A 23,797-nucleotide genomic window follows, 5' to 3' on the forward strand; every position below is an offset into this window, starting at 1 on the left:
AGAGCCAACCTGTGGCCATGGCCTAAGCCTTGGGAGCTGACAGCTGGCTGGAGCCCTGCCCGCCCTCACTCACAGGTTACTGAGGCCTGGGAATCAGCACAGCTGTTAGTGGGGGCGGGGAGGGTGGGCCTCGTACATGCCCCACTCCAGCTGGAAGAGGGGCCAGAAGCTGGCGGGGACAGGACCCGCGGCCCTCTGTCCCGCACCACCCTCCCAAGGGGCAAACGCAACCCAGAGCGCCCCTCCAACCCTCACCCAAAGGAAGGGCCCCTAAGGGCTGAGTGTTAGATCGCCGCTTTGTCCTATTCTACAGTCCCTGAACTTCCTGTCTCTGGGACTTCGCAGTGCAGTTGAACCCTGGCAGGGAGCTTTTCGCAGTGCTGCCTCGTGGTGGCTGGCCAGCTGCAAAGCAGGCATCAGTCAGAGGCTATGGATGAGTCGATCTCTGGACCCAGAATTAGTTTAGCCAAACAAGTTTATAGGAAAGAGTATTTTCTTAGGCTCTACTTTTCCCCTGATATTTCTCTCCACCCTCGGACTTGGAGCTCTGCCTCTTCTCCTAGACTCCTGGAGCCTCCCCATCTCTGTTCATGCAAACTCCTAGGGAGCAGGTAGAGCCTTGTCAGCGGGTTGTCTGACATTTCCCCATCTCTGTTCATGCAAACTCCTAGGGAGCAGGTAGAGCCTTGTTTGCGGGTTGTCTGACATTTCAGAAAACTTTGACTCTGTACTTGGTACCTCATTGCAAGTATGTGAGGTCTAGTATGTTTAATGGGTAATGCTGAAGCAAGCCCAGGAAAAGTTGTAACTCAGTGACATTTCTTCTCATGACCCGATCTTGGCACACACAGGGAACCAACAGCATGTGGGGGAGCACTCTCGCACATGTGGGGGAGCACTCTCGCAGGCAGCCTGGGTTGGGGGAAGAGCTTGGCTAGGGACAGGGGGGTCCTGATTCAGTCTCTGCCCAGCTGCCTCCTGGGGTTTGGCCTCAGGTGGGTGTTAGGCCAGGTTCCAGGTTCTGCCCAGCATCTAGGTGTTGCAGAGGGCTGTGAGGGGCATTGCCTCTAAGACGGTGGCATCTTCCCTGAGGCCAGCACTCAGGTGTCAGTCTCCTTAAGGGAGAGAGCAATTCCCCTCGAAGCCCTGCAGCTGAGGGGGTCACATCCCAATCTTTTTTTTTTTTTTTTAATTAAAAATAAGATATGTTGGGGCCGGCCCGGTGGCTCAGGCGGTTAGAGCTCCACGCTCCTAACTCTGAAGGCTGCCGGTTCGATTCCCACATGGGCCAGTGGGCTCTCAACCACAAGGTTGCCAGTTCAATTCCTCGAGTCCCGCAAGGGATGATGGGCTGCACCCCCTGCAACTAAGCTTGAACACAGCACCTTAAGCTGAGCTGCCTCCCGGATGGCTCAGTTGGTTGGAGCGCGTCCTCTCAACCACAAGGTTGCCAGTTCGACTCCCACAAGGGATGGTGGCCTGTGCCCCCTGCAACTAGAAACGGCAACTGGACCTGGAGCTGAGCTGCGCCCTCCACAACTAAGATTGAATGGACAACAACTTGACTTGGAAAAAAAAAGGCCTGGAAGTACACACTGTTCCCCAATAAAGTCCTGTTCCCCTTCCCCAATAAAATCTTAAAAAAAAAAAAAAGGTATGTTGAAGAATGTATTATAGATGGTGAAATGCATAGATCTTAAGTCAACAGAGGAATGAATTTTGACATATATAATATATATAAATTATATATGTAATTATAGTATATATATAAAGGTCCTTCATGCCTCTTTCCAACTCCCCCTCCTCTGAGGCAACCAGAAACCACTGTTCTGATTTCTTTCATTGTAGATTAGTTATGCCTGTTCTGGAAATTTATATAAATGGAACCGTACAGTATGTTGTCTTTGCGTCTGGGTTTTTTCGCTCAGCCAAATGATTTTACGATTCACTTGAGTTCTTGTTTGTATCAGTAGTGTGTTCCTTTTCATGGCGGAGCGGTGTTTCGTAAATACACCCCAATTGTGTACCCAATTCTCTCACTGGGACATTGGGGCTGTTGCCCCTCTCCTACTCCCACCTTCTTTTTGCTCCTTTTACTGAAGTGACTCTCAGCCCTAAACACTGTCATGCAACAAATGTAGTTTTCTTTATTTTTCTATTAGAGAACATAATTGTATTTTCATCATTTATTCTGCCAGAAGCCTGAAACCAAATCTCAGCCCATGGAGGAAAACCTCCGCCATCCTCGGCTGGCACTGTGCCCAGACATGGAGAAGGAAGCTGCTCCTTTGTCCTGCTCAGGTGTCCACACTGCCGCTTGCTGAAGTGCCTGCATCCCATCGCTGCGGTTGCCCATTTCTTCCCCATCCCAAGGCTTCCCCAGGGCTATGAACATTGGTGTGCAAATACCTCTTTGAGACCCTGCTTTTAATTCTTTTGGGTATTTACCCAGAAGTGGAATTGTGGAATCATACGGTAAATCTAGTTTTAATTTTTTGAGGAACCACCATACTGTTTTCCACAGTGGCTGCACTATTTTACATTCCCACCAACAATACACAAGGGTTCTGGTTTCTCCACGTCCTTGCCAATTCTTATTTTTTTGGTTTTTGTTTGTTAGCTGTCCTAATGGGTGTGAAGTGATACCTCACTGTGGTTTTGATTTGCATTTCCCTGATGCCTGGTGGTTTTGATCATCTTTTCATGTGCTCATTGGCCATTTGTGATCCCCACTGATGCTGTAGGAACTTAGTGCCACAAACACTCGACCTCCAGTGCCTGTTCCCACCTGCACTTCAGCCTCTGCCACCTCCAGTGGCAGAGTAAATGTGATGCCACTGGGTGCCATGGGCCACCAGGGTCTCATCTGCTTTGGCTAAGGGGTCATCCTTGACTCCTCCGGGGTGAGCAGCCCATCCCCGGAATTCCATGTTCAGTGGTCCTGTGGCCACAATTACTGTATCAGTCATGGTCCTGTTGAAAACAGATGGCACACTGAAACTGGGTTATTTAAGGAGTTTTAATATAGGGAATTGTTACAAAGGTGTTGGCAGGGTTTAGGGAAACCAACGAAGGATAGTGAGGTGCACAGGGTTCTAGCAACAATGGAGACACACCTGGAGCTGAAAGGATAGGAGGGAGTTAGGGTATCCAGGAAGGGCCGCTGGACAGAGAGGGGCGCCTGAAAGGATCTGTGGCCTCTGGAGTGAGAGGCAGCCAACCCACAGCAGCCTCTCGGAGGGAACCCAGGAACAAGTGCCCGACTTCTCTCTCCCTGGGCCCTGCTCCTGCTGGCGCCTCCCAGAGGCTGACCCCAACAGGAAGCCAGAGAGCCTGGGAAGCTGCCATGCAGTCTCTTCCCTGAGGATCAGTCTGCTTGAGGCCCATAAGGTGGAGAAGCGAGAAAAGTGAATCTGAAGGGGAAGATGGAAGACATCTAGCACCATTCTTATGATTATTTTGTATTCCTTAAGGTGCTTTTCTGTAACAAGATGCACGGCTAGCAGTGGCTAAAAAGAGGGATTTGCTTTTCTCACATGAGTGCACACGAGCAGCGATTTGGAGGTGTGGGTTTGCAGGTTCCTGCTCAGCAGCTCAGTGGTGGTACAGCTTTGGATCAGAATCTCTTGTATTTCTTCTGCGGGTGTCATGATGGCGGCTGAAGTGCCAAGTGCCACATCCCCACAAGACTGCCAAAGTGGGGTGGGGCTGGAGTTCTCCTCACCCCCATGTGTTTCCACTGGCCTGTGTTTATCAGCATTCTCTCCACTGCGAGCTGCGTGGGGTGGCCTCCATGGGAACCCTCGGTGTGGACAAAAGGAGCCAATGGCTTCGGGCAAGCAGCAGTGGCTATCACTCGGGAACAAAATGACAACCCTGCTCCGGCAGTGCTCATCTCATGGTCTGTTCGGAATAGGGGCATGGGTGGGGGCCAAAAGGAACTGCTTCAAGTAAAATACATATCAGCAAATACACACAGACCTCTTTGCAGACCAGGTATAGACTTCGGAGGCCATATTCTCCCCATACGCAAGTCGGCCACAGACCTGAAGCGCCATGGACTTCAGGCTGCTTCTGTTGTCCACTCTGGAAAAATCCCTGCGTCAAGGAAAATACAAATGGCTTGACTACCTGCCTGGAATGAGTGAAAGGGGAAAAAACCCAGCAAATGTTAATATTTCAATAAATTACCCTGGCCTGGAATTTGAATGTGTAATTCCTTATGCTCAAAGCCAGGGCTGACGCTCAGCCAGGACACCCCTGGGTGACCACATAGCCTGTTAAAATATCAAAAGGCTTCAGACCCACTTAGTGAACAGCCGCTGCCCCCACCCTCTAGGTCCTCAAAATTTGGCTGCCTCAGCGCCTCCCCACAGCCTGTCCCAGCCACTGCTCCCACTGGCCGGAGCTTCTGCTCAACCTGTGGTTAATTAAACATTTTGAATATCCCCCCTGATAAGAACACACAATTGTAAAACAAAACTAAATTTACAAATCAAAGACAAAACTTCAAATCCAATCAAGTTCGGTGACACTGTCCTGTTCATTCTTTTTTTAAATTTAATTTTATTTTTATGGAGGAATATTGGGGAACAGTGTGTTTCTCCAGGGCTCATCAGCTCCAAGTCGTTGTCCTTCAATCTAGTTGTAGAGGGTGCCGCTCAGCTCCAAGTCCAGTCGGTGTTTTCGATCTTTAGCTGCAGGGGCACAGTCTCCATCCCATGTGGGAATTGAACCGGCAACCTTGTTGTTAAGAGCTCAGCCTCTGACCAACTAAGCCATCAGGCCGCCCCTCCAGCAGCTCAGCAGCAGCTCGTTGTCTTCAATCTAACTGTGGAGGGCACAGCTCACTGGCCCATGTGGGAATCGAACTGGCAACCCTGTTTGTTAAGAGCTCACGCTCTAACCACCTGAGCCATCTGGCCACCCTGCCCTGCTCATTCTGATGACCTTCTCCCTAGGTGACCATGGCCTGTTGACCACAGAGGTGTTGGAGGTAAGACTCAGTTTGCCTGCTGCATTTTTCTTTCCAAACCGTTTCATCCATGAGGCCCCACTGGACTGTCTAGAGCAGCAGCGTTCCCCATTCCATCTCCCCGTTACTGGACCTAACGCATTATATTCTTACTTTAGCGTCTGTCTCTCTCATTAGGGTCTCGGCTCCACAGGGCAGGGGCACTGTGTGCTCTGTTCCTATGAGTGCCCCGGCCTGGCCCAGAGGAGAGAAGGGACCTGTGCACAGATGCTGAGAAGTCATTTGGCCTCCACTGATGACAAATGTGTTACTGGTGTATTACATCGTTTCTTTTCTGTTTCCTCAGTGCGTACTTTAATGGTGTGGAATCAAAGAAGCTTTTTTTAAGAAACAAAAGCTTTATGCAATGACTAGTTTCATAAATTGTGAATTATCACAGAAAAAGAGAATAAAGTTGAGCCCAGCAGTAAACATGGGACAGCCTGTCAGCATGTATGCCAACCTGTAACCTTCTGGCGGCCACTGTGGGGTGACTTTTTTAGGCCCACAAACTGCCTCATGCCTGCTCTGAAGCTGCTTAGCTGGGCTGGTTTAGAGGTGACCCTCTGGATAACCCAGAATATCCTTATAATACTTGACTTCCTGAGGAGCAATGCATGAACGCACTCTTTGCTGAGAACCTGCAGCCTGTGTTTATGGGACTGGAGGCCTCCTAGTAACGACCAGCTGGGATTCTTTGAATTAATTCTTTGACCCTGTGGTGGGATCCCCCCTTTTGCACTGGGAGTGGCACAGGCACCGGCACCTGTGTCCTGGCAAAGACTGCACAGAGCTGGTCTCTACAGGGCCTGGGCTAGCAGCCTGGGTGCTGGCCTTGCCCACAGTGCCATGGGAATGGCTGGCATTGCCAAAGCTTAGGGGTGACGTTGGCTAGGGCAGCTGCTCTTTTCTCAGGGGCTGGGGTGTCCCAGGCTGAGAGCCAGGTTGGGCTGCATGAGGGGCTTGACCTCTACTTATCGCCCAAGGTCCCTGGATAACAGGGAGGGAGGCTGTCAGGCTTCTCTGACTGGGCAGGGCTGGGGGACTGGGTGGGGTTTTAGGGCTCCCAGGAGATATAAAAAAAGGGCCCGGACAGCAGGCATCCCACATTGCTCTGACTGCAGCAACATGGCTTTCCTCTGGCTCCTCTCCTGCCTCGCCCTCGTGGAAGCTGCCTTCGGTGAGTATCGGGGCAGGCGTGGGGGGCGGCCAGCCTGGGAGGAGGTGAGGTGGAGAGGTCCCTGAGCCCTCAGTGGCCCCACGGTCAGGCCCCATTATGGGGGCTCTATTGGAAGGAGCCCTGGTGTCTGCCCAAGAGGGAACTCTGAGTCACCTCCCCTGCACCTGTGGCCTCATGTCCAGACAGGCTACAGGGAGGAGAGACGTCCTTTGGGGCTTTCTGAGCCTCACAGCCTGCACTGGGCAGGTTAAAAAGACCGTCCGGGCCTCGCCAAGTTCTGAGGCCCAGAAGTGGCGGGATGCTGTAGGCAGAGTGTGATCACAGATACCTCCCAAGGCCTCCACCCGGGTTTTTTATTTATATGTCGGGCACTTGTCAAAGTTTTATTTTCTATTTTAAAAAAAGAAGAAGGAATAGTAAAAAAAAATACATAAAATTATATGACATCCACGTACCTACTACCATCAGGGGTTAGCAAAATGTTACCTTTTTGCAGATTTGTTCAAGGTATTTCTTTTAAAATATAAAATAGATTCAGCTAAAGTTCCCCTCTCCCTCCTCCCCTTGGAAGGTGAAGGTGAACCCTCTTCTGTATTTGCAGTGTGTCATTTCTGTGTGTGTGTTTTTTTGTTTTTGTTTTTTACCAATTTACTACATATTTATAACTCCGTAAACAATGTAGAACCTTTGTAAAAACTTACAGAAACAGAATGACACTCTACTTGCTTTTTGCCACCCACATAATGTTTTAGATTTATCCCCGTTGATGACCCAGCCCATTCACTTACTCAGCTGTGTAAATATGTCAGTTTATTTCTAATCTTTTTGCTATTACAAGAAAATAGATTATTACAACGACATATGTTTTGGTGGTAACAATCTTCAGTGAGTGGCCAGTTCATCTCCTTGTGCCCACAGGCACAAGGGGCAGGGAGCAAGGCTTGTATGACCCTCGAGGTGGCCTGGATGGTCGGAGGGGCTGTCCTAGCCCAACTTTCCTTTCTGTTGTCAAATTGTAACACCCCTGCACAGGTGCTGAGAATTCACCTGGTCCTGACCCAGCAAATGTGTCATGGACATATATACGTACACCTGTCTTTTCTCATTCTTCTATGACAATTCAAGTCCTTTGTGTTCTGTTTCCCCAGTGCTTCCTTTTATGGTGTGGAATCAAAGTCCCATTTTATGAACTAGTTAAGAAACTAAAACTTTGTACAATGAGTAGTTCCTGAAATCTCCAGAATAGAAAATCCAACGTGGGCCCAGCTTTCACACTCCCCTCAGCAGCGTTAGAGTTCCCGATTCCCCATGCACCTGGGTTATCAGATCTTAATTCCACACCTCCCTCATCCCACCAGTCTAATGGGTGGGCCTTGACCCGTGAGTTTAGCATCCTTTGCTTCCCAGTTTACTAAGAAAAATGAGCACTGGAGCTTCGGGGACTGGTCTGAGGCCCGGCAGTCTGATTTCTCAGCCTGTGTTCTGCTCCTTCCGGCAGAACGGCCCTGGGTGGGAGCAGACCCTTCCCACAGCATCCTTGGAAGGATGACTAGGGTCAGCAGACTGTGTGTGGGGGATCCTTGAGGCTACAGGTTGGAGGCTGCCAGGAGAAGGTCCCTGGAGGAGGAGGGAGTCTGGCAGTGGGGTCCTGTGCCAGCCTGGGTGGGCTGAAGTAGAAACCAAGTCTTCTGAAGACTAGCTCCAGGCCTCAGCCCTTCTTCATCTTTCATCCCACCCACCTCCCCCAGGCTGCGGGGTCCCCGCCATCCACCCCGTGCTGAGTGGCCTGTCCAGGATCGTCAACGGGGAAGATGCTATCCCTGGCTCCTGGCCCTGGCAGGTGTCCCTGCAGGTGAGGGGGGTTCTGCACATGAGCGGGGGGCACACTAGGGTGGTGGGCCCGCTGGGGGCTGCTGGTGTCCAGCCAGCACTCACCTCCCCATCTTCCTCCAGGACAAAACCGGCTTCCACTTCTGCGGGGGCTCCCTCATCAGCGAGGACTGGGTGGTGACCGCTGCCCACTGCGGAGTCAAGTGAGGGCCGGGCCTGCTCAGGGCGCTGCTCCCAGCGCCAGTTGGGTTGGGGGAGGTGAGCAGAGCATGGGGCAGGTCATTAACCCCCATGTGCTTCCACTAGGACCTCCCACGTGGTCGTGGCCGGGGAGTTTGACCAGGGCTCCGATGAGGAAAACATCCAGGTTCTGGAGATTGCCCAGGTATGCCCAGGCCCTGCTGCACTGGCTGGGGAGGCTCAGCCAAGGGGCTGGGACAGGGGTAAGAAGGAGAGCCTTCAGCTGCTCGAGAGACAGGAACCAGAAATGGGGCCTCAGAATTCTCACCCTGGGCTGTGGGTCTCCTTTCTGGAAATGGGCCACCAGGAAAGGAGTTTGTCTCCTTGAAAGTTGCAGATGGCTGATTTGTCCCAGAGCCTCACTTTGTAGTTCTGGCCTCACCCCACAGGTTTTCAAGAACCCCAAGTTCAACATGCTCACCGTCCGCAACGACATCACCCTGCTGAAGCTGGCCACTCCCGCCCGCTTCTCCCAGACCGTGTCCGCTGTGTGCCTGCCTGACGCTGACGACGACTTCCCCGCTGGGAGCCTGTGTGCCACCACTGGCTGGGGCAAGACCAAGTTCAATGGTGAGCATGACGTGGCCTTTCCACCCATGAGCTGCGTCTGGGGTTGGAGATTCTGAGCAGCAGGAGTCTCCAGGTGGGGCTCATAGGGCTCTTTTTGTTTTCCTAAATTCCAACACAGTCGTAAGTCTTCCCATTTATTTAAACCCTCTTAATTAAAAACCCACTAAACATGAACAAAAATGCAGTTTAATAATATACACCTAAACAGCAAGTTGCTTAAGAAACACCTAAGTACCAAGAAGTATCGCCCTCACTAACCTGCACCAACTTCGACAGTATCCTATCTCCAACCTGGTCTTCTCTCCAGACTTGAGGAGGGTGGGTGCATCCAGCTCGTCCTGAAGTCTGGGCTGGGAGTCCAGTGTCCAGGGCTGGGTCGGAGCCCTGAGAGTCCAGCCTCATCTCACCTTCCCGGGCTGCTGGCTCTGCTTGATCTTCTTCCTCCAGCCTCCTAGTCTTCTGCCCAGGCCACCCAGCTGGCCCTGTAACAGGACAGAAGCAGCCAGGAGAGGGCAGAAGAAGGAGGGTGCTCCCTTCCCTGGAAAGGAGGACACAGCCCCTCTGCCCACCACACAGTGGCTGGCAGGGCCCAGACCACCCCAGAGCTTCGCAGGGCAGGGTTTGTTTGAACAACTGTGCTTGAACCAATGTCACCACTGCCTGGTGTGGAATCAGAAAGAAACTGTCCCACACATGCTGCTAGGGTCTAAGGGAAGGTGAGGAGCTCTGTATTCATGGTCATCGCGATGGTGAAGGACGAGGACCACACAGGGGGAGGCAGGGTCTCCAGGAAGCCTCTGGTCTCTTCCACCCAGGGTAGACTGGTGGGCTGAAGAGCCCTGATCCCACCCCCTCTGTCCCCTCAGCCAACAAGACCCCTGACAAGCTGCAGCAGGCCGCCCTGCCCCTCCTGTCCAACGATGAATGCAAGAAGTTCTGGGGCAACAAGATCACCGACGTGATGGTCTGCGCCGGAGCCAGCGGTGTCTCCTCCTGCATGGTATGGTCTCACTTGGGCCACCCTGCCCACCCTCACTGACCTTGCCCTGCCCCTGATCAGGCCAGGAGGGCCACTCCTTTCTGCCACAATCTACTTAACCTCACTCCTTGCCCAGTGCCCCAGCAAAAGCCAGGTCTAGCACTAACAGATGCCCTAATGAGGGCTTGCTCTTGCCAGATGTGGTGCCAGGCTTCCCAGGGGTATTTAATCTCACACCAACCCTGTGAGCTGGATGTTTTCAGCCCATTTTACATACCATGGTGAGCTGAGAGGGTAAGCTACCTGCCCCAGGCTCTCCAGGAGTAGGTGGCAGAGCTGGGGTTGCCATATGGCCCAGCTCTAAGTATCTCATGCACGGCCACTGTGCACACACTTGTCATTTCTCTGCATGCCCCCTGGACGTAGCCAGGCCAGGCACACTAGGGCCCTGGAAACCCCATTCAGGCTTGGACACAGTCCTTTTTCCTCCTGCAGGGTGACTCTGGCGGCCCCCTGGTCTGTCAGAAGGATGGAGCCTGGACTCTGGTGGGCATCGTGTCCTGGGGCAGCGGCTTTTGCTCCACCTCCACGCCTGCCGTGTACGCCCGCGTGACGGAGCTCATGCCCTGGGTTCAGGAGATTCTGGCCGCCAACTGAACCTGCACCCCCTACCATCCCTACCCTGAGTGTCCCTAATAAAAGCATCTGTACAGAAACACTGACTGCATGTTTCTCTGTCTGGTCTAGGGGATGTGGGGCTGCATTTCCTCTGTTACCCACCAGGGAGTGGTGTCACTGCTCCCTTTCCAGTGTGCAGGTATCCCCACAACCCCAGCCTCCTCAGGAAGCTTTGTATCACATCCTCCCTGTTCAGGACTTCACCCTGGGGTAGAATTCAAGTCCTATTTGCTGGAGCCAGCATGGCTCATAGAGCTTTCTGGAAGGCAGGAGTTCTTGGCCAGGCTATGCAGTTCATAGCCCTGAAACGTGGACATTAGGACCAAGATAGCCTACGCATGAAGGCTTCTCCCTCCTGCACATGCTCCAGGCACCTTTCTCTGCCTTGAGCCCCTTCCACACCCAGTGCCCTGGAACGAGCATTCGATCTCCACCCTTCTCTGCTTCGGAGCCTAGGCTTCCGCACATGAGATACACACGCAAAGCTACGCAGCTTGGGAAATATCAATACAGTCCAGGAGGTTGGCACCACTGTCCTTTCAGCTCCCTCCTTGTCCCCTGTGTTTCCTGAGATTTGACAGTTATAAATCTAGAGGCTTGGTCAGCTTCTGGTTCAGTCCCTTTGACCAGACTGTGGGGGGAGCTGGGTTCCTTTCAGGAGGTGTCAGGACTGACTGTCTCTCTTTCTGTCTCCAATGCTTGGATCCATCAATTATTTATTTTTAAAGAATAATTGCCCGGTTGCTAGTGGTTTAGGAAGATTTTCTCTCTCTCTCTCTCTCTTTTTAAATTTTTTTTTATTGGAGAATATTGGGGAACAGTGTGTTTCTCCAGGGCCCATCAGCTCCAAGTCCAGTCATCGTTTTCAATCTTTAGTTGTAGGGGCACAGCCCACCATCCCACGTGGGAATTGATCCGGCAACCTTGTTGTTGAGAGCTAGTGCTTTAACCAACTGAGCCATCCGGCCGCCCCTCCGGCAGCTCAGCGGCAGCTTGTTGTCTTCAATCTAGTTGTGGAGGGCGCAGCTCACTTGTCCACGTGGGAATCGAACGGCAACCCTGTTGTTAAGAGCTCGTGCTCTAACCAACTGAGCCATCCGGCCGCCCTGGATCCATCAGTTCTTTAGGGGCTTGCAAAATGGTGATAACTTAATTTTAACATTGCCTTATCATCTGGAATACTTGTACAGAGATACCTCTCCATCTATCATTCAATTATCCAGTGGTACTGTTTTTGCTGGGTACATGCTTACTTCTTTTTCCTTCACAGATTTTTTTTTTTACCTTTTTTCCCGTTGCTAATTTTTAAGATAATGAATATATTCTCTGTCATCCCCCAAAGGTGGCCCAATTAATTTTGTTTTTTAGAATCATTATGTATTTGTGGATTTAAACATATTTGAGGATTTCAATCCATTGCAATTATTTTTCTTATTGAAGCTCCAGTTTGTGAATTTCTGTTGAATTAACTGAGGCCCTCAGAATTCTCATTATTTTGGGCTATGAGTGCATATTCCCACAGGGCCACTGAGTACCAGGTCCTACAACACACGTGGAGAGAGGTCAGAGTGCCTAGTGGCTGTCAGTCCCTTGAGCTCAGGAATGGGAGGCAGTGGACGAGCTCTAGGTGCCTGAAAACCATAGCAATTCACTGCCCATCTCATCAAGAAACTGCTCTGAGCTCCATTTCCAGCTCAGCAGCACACAGACGGGTTTGGGAGGCGTGGGATGGCTGTGGAGGTGGTCTTTCTGTCCTCCTCGGCTCCTCACCCGCACAGAACTTCTGCACCCCCCATTTATTCTGATGACACCTGTACTAGCTGTCATAGATGGGCCTGGGGTAGGCACCCATTGCCCCAAAACACGAGTTGGGGAGAGAAGCAGACAGAATTCTCTGACAGTTGATTTCCTGTTTTATGCTCCCACAGCCAAGCCCACAGATGACCACACACAACCCTGGTTCAAATCATTCTCTCCTCTCCCAGGTCTTTCTCCCAGTTTTCTTCAGATCTTGATACTTCTCTTTAGAGTTCCTTCAAGACTGATCTTGGGGGAGGCAGCCTCCTGGAGTCGGAACACCTGAGTCCTGGGATAAAGTCGCCACCTGGTGGTTAATGTGAAAACCGCATGGCTGTGCCTTGCCTCTGGCTTCTGACCCACATCTGTACGAAATAATGTAAGCCAAACAAGTGATTTTAAATTATCTGGTAGCCTGACTTATACAGTCAAAAGAAGTAGGTGATTTTATTAATATACTTTATTTAATTCAATATATCCACATAGCATCATTTCAACATACAATCAATGTTTTTAAATTATTAATGATATATTATACATTCTTTTTCTCATAATAGTCTTTGAAATCCAGAGTGTAATTTGCACTTACAGAACATCTCAATTAAGATGCTCAATTTTCATCAGTAATAGTTCATCTGCATTTAAATTTCATAAAAATTACAGTTGAAAAATTAGACTTACCCAAGTTGTTCCAAATATACTTTTTGAATTAGGTGTTATACTGAAAAGTACAGTTAAGCAAAAAGTTCTATGTTTAATTGGGAGTCTGTGTCAGTTTGCAAACAGATCCTCCACCCCAGCCCCAGGGCAGGGTCTGCTTAACAGGCCTTGCCAAGGCTGGCCCATATTCTTGTTCGGAGTTAGACCTTGTTGACACAATGCGGGCTCCCCAACTTTCCTCTGTCTTCAGATGAACTTGCTTCCTACTTTACTGAAACATCTGAATTGATCAGAAGAGATGTGCGCCGTTCACATCCACAGAATGTCACACTGTTCACCAGCCACTTATCAGCCAGCACGCGTACCCAGTCCAGTGGACACTGTGACGAGCTGTGATGAGCCCCTCCAGGAATGGCTTGCACCCCAGCAGCTGGGAGCGCTGCCAGCCAACAGCCCTCAGCTGTCTGTCCTCTGCAAATTTCCTCAGCTAAAGAGAATCATCTTGACCAAGGCCATACCTCCTTTCTGGGCCTCCCACATCCCTGATTGGGCAATGGGGTTTTTAAAGGCCTAGTCCCTTAGGCCACGTTTGAGTAGTGAAGTCAATCCAGTTACTCCCTCAGTCGCATCCTGCATCCGTTCCTTCCCTTCCAAGGTGTTGATTCCCGGGAGTATTCTCGGATAAACTTCCTCAATGGTAATCTTCATCTAGAGTCTGCTCACTGGGGCGCTTGAGCTGCGGCTATGGGGACCAGGAGTGGGCCCCAGAAAGCGGATGCTAGGATAGGATTCTGGAATGCAGCACTGGCTGCCGGCTGGCAATGGGGACCCTTTCACCGATGGGACAGAGAGCATGGCCCCTGGCACAAGGTAACAATGAAATCGTTCAAATGTCTCCCACTGATGAATTGGGGTGGTTTTTTGGTGGAAGAAAATTCATGAATGGGTTCCAGTTATCAGGAGTTTGAGAAGTAGGAAGGGAAAAACTATAAGGATGGTGAAATGGTGAGGCTATGGCTAAGCACAATTAAGTCTTTGGAAAAAAGAAACAGCTGAGAGTGATTTGTAGGCAATTAAAAGCTAGCTATGGAAGCCAGAAAGCTCCATGGGTGCACGGAAAGGCTCTCTCCTCCTGTAGTCGCCTACATGGTGGAGAAAGCTGAGAACTGGGTCCAGGATCTAGTCACAGAGCAGCCACGTTCCAATGGCTTAACCCTCAACCTAGACTGGTCCACTATGCCAAGGTCAGGGCCCTGCAAGGCGACAGGCGCCCCAGCATCGGCCCCCACCTCCGCTGCCGGCCATGGTGCTGTGCGGGGCCTGGGAAGAGAGTACAGAGGCTCTTTCCCGTGGGAACTTGTGGGGACAGAGTCCCAGAGAGCAGTTTCCAGGCTCTCGGCCTCACATGGAAAGATGCTGGCTCGGGTAGTAGATGGCCGTCAGCTGTGACTAGTTGGCCATCGGCTGTTATCGGTTAGCCATTAGCCGCTGATATAACTGCCGTGGCTGAGCTAGCAAGCGCGGATTGCAGTTAGCAAGTGAGGTTGGTTGGCGGAAAAGTGGACGGCGGGTTGTGGATCGTGTGGCTCCTGCTTCCTGTGTCTCCAACCCAGCTGCCAGTGACACTATAGTGGTATGACTCCCCTATCTATGTCTCCGTGGGTGTTCCTTTTTGGCCTCACCATACCCTGCGTTCTTATGTGGGGAGCGGGAGCTGAGACCCTGCATGAAACCCTGTATGACAGAGCTGCAGGACCTAGGCAGCAGGTGCTAGCCGGGTCCAGGACAGTATGATGGGCACTGGACAGGGAGTGCTCCATTGAAGCAGAGAGGGGGGCAGAACCTGAAATGGATAAGGGAGAGTTGATTGATTTGGGCCCACTCACCCAGGATGGAGGTTTTAACACCCTGGCCAGGCCCCCAGGTGGTGCCAACATGTTGCAAGGATGTGTCCTAGAGGCGTGGTCGTGGCCCTGGAGCACCCTGAGTGACATAGAAATGCCAGAATTACTGTGCTGGGTGGAGGAGGAAGGGATTATAAAGCTCAGTGGATGTGCTATGTAAGGCGGAACGCCCTGTGGGTGACTGTTTCACAGGAAGGCCTGGAAGATGCACTCATCTACCAAAGCAGGAAGGAATGTGCTGGTTAGACGGGCCCCAGCGTGGCTAAGAAGTTCACCAGAGGCTCGCCATCTCTAGGCCGGGGCGGGTGGTAGGAGACACTACAGAACTGAGAGGCAGATGGCAATATGCTGGGGGCCTGAGGTAACAGGGGCCAGGTGGCTGCCATTACCATCGTGAGTGGCAGCTGGGGTCCTGCCCTGCAGAATTATGCTGATGGTGAGTAGGGCCTGGCAACCCGGGGGCAGGACAGAAGGGCCGCTGGCAGGGGCACGGCTCTATCTGTACAATGAGAAGAAATCAAGGCCTGGTGACCAGCTGGTTAAGTTGTCTCAGTAAACAACCTGGCATTCCGCAGCACCTCGAACGTGTATCGGGCTTTTTGTTTTGTCTCAACCCGAGTTAGATGCTCCCTCCATGCTTCCATGGGGCACCTCGTATCCCGTTAGAAACTGACTGCATTCCATTGGATTCACCTGTTTCTTTGAACATCCCCAACTAGACTGTGAGCTTCGTGGGACAGGAGCTGTTCCCCTCCTAGCAGGGATTTTCAAAGTGGGGTGCTCCGGCCAGCAGCAGCGTCACGGCAAACCTGTTAGCAATGCGTGGGCCTGGAGTTCTGCTTTTATTGGGGTCAAGGGTGGGGGCCTAAGGGTTTGCAGGTTCCCTCTTTATTGGTGAATTTAAAACATAAGAGTGGGAATTAAAACACGGGAAGGAAAAACCAGCGGTCAGTTACCTGAGTCCACCAGAAATGTCTAAAACAAAGGAAACTTTGGAGGGGAGGGCGGCCTGGCTCTTTGTCTTATGAGGTGGCCATCTTTGAAGGGATGCCTTGGCAGTCAAAAGCCAGAGTCAGACACTCGAAATACAATAAAACCACGTACACTACAATCTACCCTGTGAAGCAAGGCGGTGGCTATAGGACTTTAACAGCCTGGGTAGAAGATACGTTAAAAGTCAGGGGTAGGGCACATTGTAACCAAGAAAGTACATATCTAATTAAGATTGTAGTAGCAAATCCTATAATAATTTTAGAGGCAATAGTCGGAAATCTAGCCCATAGCCATGGTCCCAAGGTTAAAGGATCCAGCCATGAAATAGGTCAGTCACCTTGGGGGCCTGGGAATCTCTTCAAAGATTTGGGTCATATTGTAGAATATTTTAACATCTTGGGCCATCTGGGCAAGCTGTCAGGTTCCAACAGGGTGATAATGTCCTCTGGAGTTGGTGGCCATACAGGGGGTGAGTGACACTCCCACGTGGTACTCAGGGCGTTGGTCATGGGCTGGGGGGGTGGGGGGAGGCCAGCCTGAGTGAACTTTGCAACAAATGGGGCAGCTGCCCTTTTATTCCCAGAGGAGCTCGTCCAAAACACAAAGATTCTGGGCACGCTATATCCCAGGCTAAGGGAAATCTTACGGATGCTATTTATGCATTCCTGGGACTGACCATGAGGGCAATGGACAAATCATGGGAGCACAGTCCCTGTTACCAGATGGGTTTGCGTGCAGGCAATTATAGAGCCAGTTAGCGTGTAGCAATATTTGATGCATAGGAATTGGGGGTCAAGTGTCATTTACATATCACTCCCAGAGGGCCCTTGCTGCCCAGACTCGGTGGCCTGCTGGCCTGATCCCTTCCAATAGCGCTCTCCAACCGTCCCCACTTTTCCATCCTATGGTGCAATTGCAGGCTGGAGTGGCATTGTCCCCAGCACTGGATCTGTGTGAGGGTGAGGCCCGAGAGCTCTACCAGTAACCCTGTCACCCAGGCCATACCAAGCCATAAGAACAGCCAGAACCCCATACAGTGTGGACATTTGATGAGCTTGGGTTGGGTTTCTTCTGGCTGAGCTATTTGTTTATTGACTAACTGCTGAGTACGGTTGCTCTCGGTGAGAAAGTTGTGGGTTATGTTAACCTAAAAAGAAAAAGCCAAAGTGGGAGGCAACAAGCGTTTATCTGAGATCAAAGAAAAGCTATCGGGGAAGCACTGATTCAGGCAGAACTCCAGATAGTGTTCCGATTATGGGATAAAAGCAAGGGGTTTTTATGAGAAAGGGAAGGGAAGTAATTACATGAATAGAAGGAAGGACTTTCTACTGGTGCTGGTAAGCTAAGTTACTCTGTAGCTATACGCAGCTGTTTATTGATTCTAAAGAATGTCCATGATTATCAGTCCTTACGGTCAGGCGGTCTGCTTTCCTGTTAGTGCTACAGTTGTTTGGAAGACAGTGCTACTCTGGCCCAGTCCAAAGGTTATTCTGCCCAAGTCAAACCTTCCAAGTTACAAGGAACAAGATGTGCAAAGCCTTTTATCGGGGATACTGGCTCTGCTCCAGTTTGAATTGGCTCCACTTACATAATTTTTCTTAGTTAAATGTAAGGCCACAACTTGTAGCTTTCTCGCCATACTCTCATCTCTGCATGTGGCTCGCATCTACCAAGTGGAAAGTTTCCTTTTGTCTTCAGACACCCAAACTGTGCCACTGGATGGTCCAAGGGCGGTGATTTCTAATTCCTGTAAATTAGTAGGGGAGTTTAGTGTCATTAGCCAGGCCTTGTAGCCACTATATTCAGGGAGAGAGGCCAGCCTGGAGGTGGCTCCTTTTGGAGAATCCTCAGTGGTGTCAGGGTTTCCAAGGAAATGATCTCAGGCTAACTTGGTGGGCTTTCGTCTGGGGTGTTCAATGATGAGGGAGTCATATTGGACTATCTGCCCTCCATCAGGTCTTCAGTGAGAGCAGATGGTGAGACGATGCAGAAATAGCAGAAGAGGGAAGTAGAGTCAGAAGACAAAATAAAAAGGACATCATCTTGGAAGGGAAAAGCTTGAGGCTTGCCGGAGATACCCAAAGTGGAACTGGGGGGGGGAGGGGGTTGTATAATAATTGGTTTGTGGGTTATGAAAGTCCAGGGGATGAGAATAATGCACGCTGAGGGCCTGGGGCACGAGTTCCATCCACTTGGGGGACCACTTGTGTGAAAGTAATTTAAGGCTGTTCTGACATTCGATGAGGCCAGCAGCTGGGGGTGGGGGGGGACCTAATGAAAGTTCCAAAGAATGCTGTCGGGGAGCCCACTGTGGAGTGTTCTGAGAGTGGGCACCTTGGTTACAGTGAGTCATGTCTGGTGACCCAAAGGGAACAAGAATCAATGTAGTAAGGAAATTGAGGCACTCCGGGTAGGAGTTGCCAAAAGGCGTCCTGTGTAGCAATCATTATGACAGCAATTCTGGAAGCTCCAGCAGAAGGGGCAGTGGGCCATGGAAATCAATCTGCCAGCAGGAATATGGGCGGACTCCCCAGGGACTGTGTCTCCGTCTAGATAGTCTCCGTGGTTTGGCTTGGGAGCAGAGAATGTACTTGTCTGTCATAACGTTGGCTGCTGCCCAAGTTGTTAAGGGGTGAAATTCCTGCTGACCCAAGGTTGCGTGGGTCCATTGCACGAGCTGCCCTAGGAAGTGTGTGGAGGGCTCAGTGAGGGAGCCTGTGATGTTACTGAAAATGGCTTCTAGTGTAGAATGGTTAGTGTATGTGGAAACATGAGTAACAATGATGTCAATGGGGGCCTCTAATTCCTTCCGTATCGGGGCACCTCACAGGGGTTTGCCTCGTATGAGAAAACTGTCCCTTAGTCACAGACCAGACCAAACAGCAACAGCCCAGGAATCTGGGAATGTGGGAGCTGCAAAAGGCCCTGTTTATGACCCCCTCAAGGGTCATGCAAATTCTCCAATTGGCCTGAGCCAGCCCTCCTTGACTAGAGGGGTGTCTGAGGCAGGGGGCAATGCTTTCCCCCCGCCCCAGGGAGCTGCATTGCCTCTAAGGGTGGCGTGGTCGTTACTGAAGAACATCGACTGCCTGCTTATCTCAGACAGCGGATCCCAAGGGGCTCCCCAAGCAGTCGGAGGAGGAGGAAGTGAGGGCACCTCTATCACTTCCTCAAGACTCGTGGGCAAGTCGCTGAGCACGGGCAAGTCACGTCCTCCAGTGATCTGGAAAGGCCTTTGACGGCAGGGTTAACCCTCTCCTGCAAAGTACCATTTCCATTTTCCCAAGGAGGCAGCTGCTGCTGGGAGGTGTCTCTAGCCCAGGGCATTATGGGAACTTGGGGAAGGAGTATAACAGGTGAGGCCCAGTTGGGGTCTTGGTTTGTAAAAGAGCCTGTTGGGAGGGGGAGAGTCCCTTTCCTCACTTCTTAAATTCTTACGGCTGGACTAATAATAAAATTGACACAAAACCAGATTAAGAGGAGAAAAAAACAACTTAATATGTATGCGAGGGAGATCATAGAGGATACTCAAGGAAATGATGAACCAGCCAGTGTTTTACACACTTTTTTAGGCAAACAATGCGTTTGAAGAACTGACAGGACAAAATTAGTGCTTAGAAAGGAATCTAAGCAAGGTCTGGGTGTATAATGGTGAGGGCGCTAAAGAATGTTTGGGTTCGGGGAGTAAATTAATAAAGAGGCAACAAGGTTTGATCATATAGGCTCTTGGGCCCTGGATCTCTTAGCTCTGGTGATAAGGTTTTCTCTCACTCCTCCTGGAGCAGGTTCATTTCCAGAATTCAAGGAGACAAGGGAGGGTCAAGGTGCCCTTCTGGCACCAACTGCTTGTCAAGTAGCTTTCAATCAAAGGACAGTGGTACGTCGGTTTTCGAACATCTCCATTGACGAACATTTCAGTTTACGAACATCGTAAATTTTATGCATCTATGGTATCATTAGATAGTAAAATTCATGCTAAATTTGCAGTTTTAGGGGTTGATTTTAAAGGTCTGGAATGGATTAATCCATTTTCCATTACTTTCTATGGGGAAACCGTGCCTCGGTTTTCGAACGTTTCAGAACTCGAACGGCCTTCCGGAACGGATTACGTTCGAAAACCGAGGTACCACTGTAATCAATTAGCTATTGTGGGGTATTTGCGGCTGGCCTGCCCTGGGTCTTGACAAGCTCAGTAGCATACCAAACGCTAACTCTCAAGGGTAGTATACTGGCTGCCACTTGGGGTAGGTACTTAGTCCAAAACCACAGAAGAAGCCAGGTAGACATGTTGGATCCAGAGACTCCAGAAAGCATAGTCAGACGTGGCCAAGGACTCGGCTTGGAATGTGGGGTCGGGGGGTTCAACGGTATGGTTGCTGGGTTGCCTGGTGGGCAGTTTCCAAAGTGTACTGCTGAGCTTTATCCCGATGGCAGGTGGTAGACTTGGTATAGTTGTGTATACAGGACAAATAATTAGTGATAGATGAGGGAAGTGTTGCCTCCAGAACATGAAAAGACCTACTATGTGTTGTGCCTGAGTGTAGTGGCTGGTTTAATGGTAATTGATATTTGACTGTTGGGGGAATTTCTTGGCCCTTAGAGAACCAGATGATGCACAAAACTTGACATGAGACTGGGTCTTGAATCTTGTGAGGGGCGATTGACCAGTCACGTTGGTATAAGTGGTCTGCTAGTCAATATAATGCCCAAAATGGCACCTTTCCAATTGTAAGGTATTTAAATCTTGGCGGCAGAGGTTATGAGCAATTGCAGTGTTACAGGGAAAAAAAATGGGGGGGGGGGGCTGTGTTCTTGGCTTCACATAGGAAAGAATTCAAACATGAATTGATATAGAGTTTAAAGTAAAAGTAAGTTTATTTAGCAGAAAGTAAGAAAACAAAGGCCACCCACAGACAGAGTAGCGGTCTCTAATTGCTAGTGGAAGACAGACCCCCTCCATCTCCTGGGCTGGGTTTACATGTGTTTTCTGCATCCATGGAAAAGTCATTGGTATGGGGGCGAAAGGAGGGTAGAAGAAAAATGGTAAGTTTACCTTTAACTTCACTAATTTACAGGAAAAATAGGGGCAGGTTGGTTTTTAACGCTTGTAAAGCACAACCTGTGTTTAATGTGCCATGGGCATCACTACAGGGATGGTCCTAATGGCATCTCTAGTCTTCCCGTGAGAGATGGCTTTGTGTCACTGCTTAACATCTACCTGAGTTCTGTGCCTGAGCACGTAGGCAGCAGTCTTGGAATCCAACCTCTTAGTTCTCTCTTCTGAAGAAATAGCCCTTATGCCCCTTTCCTATATTAGCACGACTGTTTAAATATTCTTTTTTTAAATTAAAGTTTATTGTGGTGACAATTGTTAGTAAAGTTACATAGATTTCAGGTGTACAATTCTGTATTACATCATCTATAAATCACATTGTGTGTTCACCACCCAGAGTCAGTTCTCCTTCCATCACCATATATTTGATCCCCTTTACCCTCATCTACCACCCCTCTCCTTACCCTCTGGTAACCACTAAACTATTGTCTGTGTCTATAAGTTTTTGTTTCTCATTTGTTTGTCTTGTTCTTTTGTTGTTTTTGGTTTATATACCACATATCAGTGAAATCATATGGTTCTCTGCTTTTTCTGTCTGACTTATTTCGCTTAGCATTATAATCTCAAGATGCATCTATGTTGTCACAAATGGTCCTATTTCATCTTTTCTTACCGCCGAATAGTATTCCATTGTGTATAGATACCACAATTTCTTTATCCATTCATGTATGGAAGGACATTTTGGTTGTTTCCATATCTTGGCCACCGTAAATAAAGCTGCAATGCACATTGGAGCACACGTGTCTTTATGTATAAATGTTTTCAGATTCTTTGGGTAGATACCCAGGAGAGGGAATGCTGGGTCATACAGTAATTCTATTTGTAAATTTTTGAGGAACCTCCACACGGCCTTCCATAACGGCTGCACCAGTCTGCATTCCCACCAACAGTGTATGAGGGTTCCTTTTTCTCCACAGCCTCTCCAACACTTGTTACTATTTGTCTTGTTGATGATAGCCATTCTGACTGGGGTGAGGTGATATCTCATTGTGGTTTTTATTTGCATTTCTCTGATGATTAGTGATGTTTACCATTTTTTCATATGTCTGTTTGCCATTTGTATGTCCTCTTTGGAGAAATGTCTCTTCAGGTCCTCTGCCAATTTTCAAAGTGGGTTGTTTTTTTGTTGTTGAGTTGCATGAGTTTCTTGTATATTTTGGATATTAGCCCTTTATCGGAGGCACTGTTTGCAAAAATCTTTTCCCATTCAGTTGGTTGCCTCTTTATTTTGTCGATGGTTTCTTTTGCTGTGCAGAAGCTTTTAAGTTTGATATCGTACCATTCGTTTATTTTAGCTTTTACTTCCCTTGCCTTTGGAGTCAAATTCATGAAATGTTCTTTGAACCCAAGGTCCAGAAGTTTTTAGTACCTATGTTTTCTTCTATGCAGTTTATTATTTCAGGTCTTATGCTTAAGTGTTTGATCCATTTTGAATTAATTTTGGTACATGGTGACAGATAGCAGTCCAGTTTCATTCTTTTGCACGTGGCTTTCCAATTCTCCCAGCACCATTTATTGAAGAGGCTGCCTTTTCTCCATTGTACGTTTTTTGCTTCTTTGTCAAAAATTATCTGTCCATATTTATGTGGTTTTATTTCTGGGTTCTCAATTCTATTCCATTGGTCTATGTGTCTGTTTTTCTGCCAATACCGTGCTGTTTTGATTATTGTTGCCCTGTAATACAAGCTAAAGTCAGGGAGTGTGATACCTCCAGCATTGTTCTTTTTTCTTAAGATTGCTTTGGCTATTCGGGGTCTTTTGTGCTTCCAAACAAATCTGATTTTTTGTTCTATTTCTTTAAAAAATGCCATTGGGATTTTGATAGGGATTCCATTAAATCTGTATATTGCTTTGGGTAATATGGCCATTTTAACTATGTTGATTCTTCCAATCCATGAGCACGGAATGTCTTTCCATTTCTTTGTGTCTTCTTCAATTTCTTTCAAAAATGTCTTAAAGTTTTCAGCATATAGGTCTTTCACATCCTTAGTTAAGTTTATTCCTAGGTATTTTATTCTTTTTGCTGCAATTGCAAAAGGAATTGTTTTGTTGTTTTTTTATTTCTTTTTCTGAGATTTCATTGTTAGTAGATAGGAATGCAATGGACTTTTGTATGTTGATTTTGTAGCCAGCAACTTTACTGTATTCGTTGATTGTTTCTAATAGCTTTTTGGTGGAGTCTTTAGGGTTTTCTATATGTAGCATCATGTCATCTGCAAAGAGTGACAATTTAACTTCTTCATTCCCAATTTGGATACCTTTTATTTCTTGCCTGACTGCTCTGGCGAGGACTTCCAACACTATGTTGAAAAGCAGAGGTGACAGGGGACAGTCCTGTCATGTTCCTGAACGTAGAGCAAAGGGTTTCAGTTTTTCACCATTAATTATGAGATTAGCAGAGGGCTTGTCATATATGGCCTTTATTATGTTAAGGTATTTTCCTTCTATACCCATTTTATTAAGTGTTTTAATCATAAATGGATGTTGTATCTTGTCAAATGCTTTTTCTGCATCTATTGATAAAATCATATGATTTTTGTCTTTTATTTTGTTTATGTGATGTATCACATTGGTGGATTTGCATATGTTGAACCATCCTTGTGCCCCTGGGATGAACCACACTTGGTCATAATGAATAATCTTTTTAGTGCATTGTTGCATTTGTTTTGCTAGAATTTTGTTTAGGAGTTTTGCATCTGTATTCATCAGAGATATTGGTCTGTAGTTTTCTGTTTTTGTGTTGTCCTTACCAGGTTTTGGTATCAGGGTAATGTTGGCCTCATAAAATGAGTTAGGGAGTACTGTCTCTTCAACTTTTTGGAAGAGTTTGAGCAGGATT

At 48.8% G+C, this 23,797-nt stretch overlaps 1 protein-coding gene and 1 long non-coding RNA gene across 2 annotated transcripts; one reads left to right on the forward strand and one right to left on the reverse strand.

Annotated features, from left to right (window-relative positions):
- The first annotated feature begins 6,037 nt into the window (after positions 1-6,037).
- LOC109433997 (chymotrypsinogen B) lies at positions 6,038-10,529 on the forward strand. Its single transcript, XM_019710643.2, has 7 exons — positions 6,038-6,194; positions 7,943-8,046; positions 8,148-8,227; positions 8,331-8,409; positions 8,654-8,834; positions 9,701-9,834; positions 10,309-10,529. The coding sequence occupies exons 1-7, from the start codon at positions 6,143-6,145 to the stop codon at positions 10,468-10,470; spliced, it is 792 nt and encodes a 263-aa protein (XP_019566202.1). The 5' UTR covers positions 6,038-6,142; the 3' UTR covers positions 10,471-10,529.
- Positions 8,712-9,706, reverse strand: LOC141567487 (uncharacterized). Its single transcript, XR_012490127.2, has 2 exons — positions 9,093-9,706; positions 8,712-8,936 (listed from the first exon to the last, which is right to left on the reverse strand). It is a non-coding gene; the product is annotated as an uncharacterized LOC141567487 (long non-coding RNA).
- Positions 10,530-23,797: the final 13,268 nt, after the last annotated feature.

The sequence above is a fragment of the Rhinolophus sinicus genome, chromosome 8, assembly GCF_057876585.1.
Source record: "Rhinolophus sinicus isolate RSI-liver-muscle chromosome 8, RSI-T2T, whole genome shotgun sequence".
Taxonomy (NCBI): Eukaryota; Metazoa; Chordata; class Mammalia; order Chiroptera; family Rhinolophidae; genus Rhinolophus; species Rhinolophus sinicus.

Bases quoted from the DNA above. Each gene is read 5' to 3' on its own strand.
- LOC109433997 (XM_019710643.2), top strand. From the start codon at position 6,143: ATGGCTTTCCTCTGGCTCCTCTCCTGCCTCGCCCTCGTGGAAGCTGCC. The intron at 6,195-7,942 runs GTGAGTATCGGG...CACCTCCCCCAG, and splicing joins CCTCGTGGAAGCTGCCTTCG to GCTGCGGGGTCCCCGCCATC. The intron at 8,047-8,147 runs GTGAGGGGGGTT...ATCTTCCTCCAG, and splicing joins CCTGGCAGGTGTCCCTGCAG to GACAAAACCGGCTTCCACTT.